The following is a 6,966-nucleotide window of genomic DNA, read 5'->3' on the forward strand; positions in this document are numbered from 1 at the left end:
GATCATATGACAAGGGCATTTGTTCAACTATGTTCATAGCAGCATTATTTGTAATAGCCAGAACCTGGAAACAACCTACATGTCCTTCAATGGAAGAATGGATGAAGAAAGTGTGGAATATATACACATTAGAGTACTACTCAGCGGTAAAAAACGACTTCTCGAATTTTGCATGCAAATGGATGGAAATAGAAAACACTATCCTGAGTGAGGTAACCCAGACCCAAAAAGATGAACATGGGATGTACTCACTCATAATTGGTTTCTAGCCATAAATAAAGGTCATTGAGTCTATAATTTGATATCCTAAAGAAGCTAAATAAGAAGGTGAACCCAAAGAAAATCATATAGCTATCCTCCTGGTTATGGGAAGTAGACAAGATTAATAGGATTCTTAAAAACACATGGTTGTTTAGAAAAGATAGGAACTTGACACTTAAACATGTTTCTGGGGGAGCAGCATAAGCCACACTTCATAAAAATGCTGAAACTAAGGTCCCAATCTAGACTTACTGAATCAGAAACCATGTTTAAATAGGAGAACAAGGTTATGTGTCAGTTCTGAGAATTTCTGCTAGGGTAGTCTTGGCTACCATCAAAACACACTGCTTGCATCAGAAGACTTCTTAAAACTTGATACCAAAACTAAAGCAGAAAACCTGGACTCTTGATGGTTCCTCCTCCCTGTATAAACAGGCCACTTCTTTGATGAAGCTTTATCAGTGTAACCTGGCATGACCATGTGTGGAAACCAGAAGCCATGGGCAGCTATTAGTCAGTGGTGGCAGAATGTGCAAAAGGGGGAGGTGTGTCTGTGAGCGAAAAAAGTCCCCTTTTATATGGAGAAAAAGAAAGGTAGGAAGCGGGGGATGAGGACCCTTTCCATTGGTATTCTCATAAAACATCTGTTGAGCATTGACTTTAATTATTTGCGCTTTTACTTTGTTAAACTGAATGAGAATGGCAGGAACAGTATTTTTAGTTAGTGAATTTCTAATGGTTAGGAAAATATCTTACATGATCTTGTTGTTGGAATTTACTTTAAAAATAGTAAAAATAATGAATGGATCACATTTGTAAAAAGGACTAAATTTCCAACAAAACTGACTCCAGTGACTTCCTCTCTGGTTTTGCTGAAGGGAAGCAGGTTATTTGTTTGTTTTGTTTTTATTTGCCTTTTGGGTTTTTGTTGTTTTGTCTGTCAAAAGTCCTATTTTGATGGGTTATTACTGGCTGTAACTACTAATTGCATACAGCACTTATAAACTAAATATAATTGCCTCTTTTTCATAAATGTAGTCTGTGCATGAAATTTTAATAACATCTAGAAGGCAGAGCTCATGCGTAGTCAATTTAAATAACTCCCAAGTTTAGATAATTCATAACATATGGAACTCAAATTCAGACTCTGTCACCTGAGTCTTTAAATACCAATTATACAAGCAATGGTAAAACTGCAGAATGACAAATTCTTGCCCATTTGTGCTGATGGTTGTTTTTTTTTTTTCTTATTTTAGTTTCAGGGTAGGACACTGGTCTTTCTTCAAGAAGACAGAGTTCAGCTATATGAAATATTAAGAAGAAATTTTTATTTCTTAGAAAGACTTCAATTGAAATGTCAAGAAAACAACATTAACTTATGAATAGCAAATTTATGCAACAAAACACTGGACCTTTTGTTAACTTCCTTTTATTGTTTTGTTTTTCTATATTCCTTTTTTTTTAATAAAATCTACAGTGGAACCATTTTTACAGGAGACAATGCACTGTAAATCTGAGTACTTGCCTTCAGGAACAGGCATTGACGGAGCAGGCCTAGAAGCTGGTGCTACCCGTCCTGGTGGTGGGAAAGCCGGGCTTTGTCCTGTTCATGCAAAACAGGAGAAGATGAAAACAGTTTAATGATTTTTAACATCCCTAACTAAAATAGCTAGATATAGCCCCTGCATGCATAATTCATAATTCTGAGTTATAAATTAATATTCGTATGCAGTGAGGAGATTGTTATGAGGTGGCAGCTTTGAGAGGATGAGCTCACAGGGTCTGTTATCTTCCGTGCTATTTCTGGACATATTATTTTTCATAGATGTGTGTACAATGTCAGACACCTCTGCTGGATTGCCTTATGGAAAATCTATGTGTGATCAAATAAAGCAATTTACTTTCAGCGTGCACTTTAAATTATGAGAACTAAAATCATGGAAGCTGGGGAGGATTCTGATCTGCAGAGAATTATCTTTTCTTTTACTTTTTTCTTTTTCAATTAATGAACGCTTTCCAATGATATAGTAGGGCAATAAATGAAGGTTGAAATTCGCAGGCCTTTTGATGTTGAACAGGTACATTTCTCCTGCCAAAATAAATGACCTGGAGTTAAGAAAATAATGAGCCAAAGGTAAAAATGTATTCAGTTGTATAGAAACTTGAAAGGTGCTCTCCAGTCTCTGAGCTCATTATCAGGGGAATCAACAGCCAAAGGCCCACAATCATTTCCAAGTCTCTTCCCATCCTGAACAATTTCTTTAATTAACCAACCCCATTGGAGCCATGAACTGTACAGAGTAACCATCGCATGATGCCAATATGAACTACTTGCATAAAGTTTTATTACTAATTGCCAACTCATAAGCTCTTGCTGCGTGTTTTGATGTAGGAATTGACATGGGCATGGGTACTTTGAAAATCACACTGGCAAGTAGATATTATCAAATGTCAGCAGATATGCCTGCTTCACGGGAGGTGTTCAGTTTTAGAATTCCTGAAAATTAGTTCACTGTGGCAAATTACAGTGCAGCAAGTGGAACAATCAGAGTTTTCTACATACCGCCTCCCAGGCCTACATCCTCATATCAAATAGAATTTAGCCTTCATTCATTATAGAATTTCCTTTTATTACTGGTTACCCACAGACAGGGTGATTTAGGAGTATGTAGAAGTATGGAAAAGGCAAAACAGAAGAGTGCGTGGCACACTGGCCAAATACCCAGAAAATATAAGCCTATCATCTCATTTTCTTCCTCGTGGTAACAAGATTGATAGGTAACACAACTTTCTTTTCTTGGTGAGCCAAAAGAAGGTAGTGCTTGAGCAGACCAAAACAGAGCTTGGTACATCTAATCTCCCCGTGACATTCATATATGCTTATAAAATGTCTAAAATGATACATGTTGCATATTTTAGGCATTGAAACTTTTAATATTCACAGGATTCTTAGGGATAGCCATGATACTTGCTGCAATTTTTAAAAAGGTGTCAGATGGAATCATGCCATTCAGTTCCTAAATGATGGACCTGGTTACAAATGCAGGCTCAGATCTGCAGTGAAAAAGTTGTTCACCAATGGCCTGAGGCTGGCAGAAGGTCTGTATCTATAAGAGTTCACCTGATGAGGAAGCAGCAAAGAAATGAAGCCTTCTCTTTAAATTTCTGCCTTTGTTGTAAACAAATGTGATAGATACTAGGACAAATCTGTTTCTAAGCCTTATTTGAAAACTCCTTAAAAACTTTTTAAAGATAAAATGATGTGTGTGTGTGTGTGTGTGTGTGTGTGTGTACAAATTTCAAATGCCCAAATATATACAATTAGTGCAATAAACACACTGGTGCTTAAGAAGCATAGCTTAGAAAATTCATTTCTCATCAGAGATTCTGCACAACCACATTACTTAGTATTCTCTGCCTACTAAACTGACTATGGTTAAATAGAAGACTCAGTGCTCAGCGGGTCTTTGGTATACACATGAAGACCAAAGTTTGATCCCCAGAATCAATGTGATGGGTGTATCTGTGATTGTGGCCTGACTAGGGTGATATGGGGATACGATGTTGTTCTGGCTAGGTTTTCATTTGTCAGTCTGACACAATTTCAAGATACCACGGCCTAGGAACCTCAACTGAGAAAATGTCTCTCTCAGATTTCCCATACACAAAGCTGTAGGGAATTCTCTCGATTACAATCTCTTGATTGCTGATTGATATTGAAGGGGTCCAGATCACTGAGGGTGGTGCCACCTGTGGGGCTCTGGTCTGGGATTGAATAAGAAAGCAGGCTTTGGAGGATAAGTCATGCAGAAGAAGCCAATAAGTAGCACTCATCCACGGCTTCTACTTCAACTCGTACCTCCACGTTCCCGACCTAAGCTCCCATCCTAACTTCCATCACTAATGGAGGGTGACCTGAAAATGCAAGATGATATAAACCCTTTCTTCTCTAAGTTGCTTTTGATCATAGTATTTTATCACAGCAATAGAAACCCTAACTAATATGGAAATTGATACGAAGAATAGGGTATTACTGTTACGGACCTAGTGATACTTTTGGGGGGGGGGTTGGAAGGACTTTGGAATGTAAGGCAAGAAAAACCTATGTGCTCAGAGGTTGATGGGCTGTTGTGGGGAGTTAGAGGATAATGCTGAGAGAAGTGCAGATGATAGAGGCTGCATGCGTGGATTTTTATATGAAAGTATGAGAGACACTTAAAGACTATCAGGGGCATTCAATGTTTTGAATTAAGAACCTGTAGTTTTGGTTGAATTGACTGTGGTTAAGGCACTACCAGCATCATTGACACAAAGAATTGGGGAAGTATTTCTTCAGAGTCAGCACAAAAAAGCTGTGATCCAAAGGAGGCCAAGGCTTGGTAACTTGGTATCGTATAAGAGATTCCCAGGCAGTATTGGATTTTGACAGCATGAAGGTGTTTATGAAGAGAAGGTGAAGCTTGGCTCTGTGCTAGGCCACTGGTGAAGGTTCAGACACTACTGTGTTAGAAGCCACAGGATTGAAGGGGTTGGGGAGAAAAGTTGAGATTAGCCATCAAATGTCAAGTTCGGAACTCCTAAAGAGAGCCCATTAAAGGCTGTCAGTAGGAGCACAGCACAGTTACAGGAGAGACCAAAGCCTTTTAGAGATGCCACAACCATGGAACTACCACCACAGACGGGAGCAGGTGCAACTCCACAACTTTATGAGACTAGGAGAAAATCTGCGTGTACTGAGGATGGCAGAGTCATAGAGGCGGAACTCCCAAGACCCCTTGGAGCCCATACAATCATGAATGAGTGCCAGGTATTAAGCATTGAACTTTCTACGATGCTAAATTTTGATTTTGCTTTGATCTAATTGTGATTGTGCACAGGTTTTTCCTTTCAGAAAAAAGGAAAGGAAAGGGGATAAGAAAGTATATAACATATTTTATTATTTTACATGATCCCACAGTTAATAAACTTTGGAATACAAGAGAGACTACTCAATTTGATAGAGATAGTTGGATGTTTCAAAAGGACCAAGCTTTTAAAATATTAGTAACTTAACAAGGATTAATATGTAAAGGATTTTATGTAAAGGATTTTATGTAAAGGATTTATATGTAAAGATCTATATCTCTAGATGTTCAGAGGCCAGTTTGCATGGCCTACAAAGGGATCCTCTCTCACACAAGATGAAAGACAAGGACTGACACTTGGGTTGTCCTCTTACTTCCAAACTCAAATTGTGACACATGCATACCCCTCCCCCTCTCTCTCTCTCTCTCTCTCTCTCTCTCTTTCTCTCTCTCTCTCTCTCTCACACACACACACACACTTTCAAAATGATAAAATTGTTGCAATGCAGCGAGTACAATGAGTAAATAAGACCACCAGAATAATAGATGTCAGATGGCTGGTTTTCTTCATAGGAATAAGTACAGATAGCCTTGATAGGGGAATTTTAGCCTAGGATACACTTGATCTAATGCAACAAAATATTCAGCTATACTGAAACATAAACTGGAACTTCAATACAGACTTACAGAAAGATTTTTCCTATGCTCAAATGCTGTCAAAGATTATTAAAATCAGATCCTTTATGCTTATTACACATATTTAAGAATATTACAATATTATATGGATGATATAATTTTAATACACAAAATTTTTTAGACACAGATGAATGAAAGTGAAAGTTGAGATTCATCACCTCTACAAGAAGTGGAAACTTGAAAGTCTTACGACTTTGCCAAGCCTCAGTCTGGGCCTTTATAAATGTGAATAATTTTAAGGGTGTTAAGAGGATTAAATGATGAAGGACCTAATGCATACAAGATACTCAAAACATTACTTTTTTTCCTCCCATATTTACAATTTAAATCCCATGTAATTGCACAAGAGGATTTGAAGTTATATTTTGAAGTAAGAAAATAAAAACAAAGTTAATATTGGACATGACAGATACTGGAATCCATATATAGGAAAAAAGGCTTATAATTTTATTTGGTATGTATTCCTTTGGAGCTTCTGAGAATTGCTGCTCTCTAAAGGAAAGACTTAGGTCTTAAAGGGATCATTGTCACTGGAAAGGTGCCCTTCATTTGCAAGGTGATACCTGAAAAGTCCTGGTTTTGAATTAACTCTATTCAAATCCTTGAATGATTATTTCCATAAGATATGAATGGTCTATCTATAAGCTGCCAGTATTTTAGGGTCAGTTGTTTTTTTTTTTCATTTTTGTTTCTTTTTCTCACACAAATCAATTTGGTAGTTTTGGAGTTAATCAGATTCTATAGGCAATAGTATACTGGTGGTAGTCATAAGTGACTGACATTTTCTTTGTTAAAATAATGACAATGATAACTCGGTGTCTCAAGTAAAGCAGGAAGTTAGGAGCTGAATTCAGATTGTAGGAAGAAAAACACAATGCCCTATCTGAAAATTTAGTCTGTCTAGTCCATGGTTGAAAACCATTTCTAAAGAACAGAAGCCAATTCTGTGCATATTGTAAGAAAGGTAAAAGAATATATATATATATATATATCTAATGTCTCAAAGATACTGTGTGTTGTAGGCTTTTACTGAATTTTCCTGGATGTATTGAGTGTTAAATTAGATGATCATGATCATTTTGATAATACTGTCAGTTTTACAAACTGTGGATGACTATGGATTCTGGACGGGAAACCCTAACAATCACTGGTAAGTGATCGTTGA

General features: G+C 37.2%; 1 protein-coding gene across 1 annotated transcript in view; it reads right to left on the minus strand.

The window, feature by feature from the left end:
- Trdn (triadin) overlaps positions 1-6,966 on the minus strand; it is a 285,314-nt gene that overhangs the window by 170,444 nt on the left and 107,904 nt on the right. The window contains exon 10 of the mRNA XM_050137969.1: positions 1,797-1,864. Within this exon, the coding sequence (XP_049993926.1) occupies positions 1,797-1,864 (68 nt within the window). The remainder of the gene's footprint in view (positions 1-1,796; positions 1,865-6,966) is intronic.

The sequence above is a fragment of the Alexandromys fortis genome, unplaced genomic scaffold, assembly GCF_014885135.2.
Source record: "Alexandromys fortis isolate MF-2015 unplaced genomic scaffold, M_Fortis_MF-2015_v1.1 scaffold_14, whole genome shotgun sequence".
NCBI lineage: Eukaryota > Metazoa > Chordata > Mammalia > Rodentia > Cricetidae > Alexandromys > Alexandromys fortis.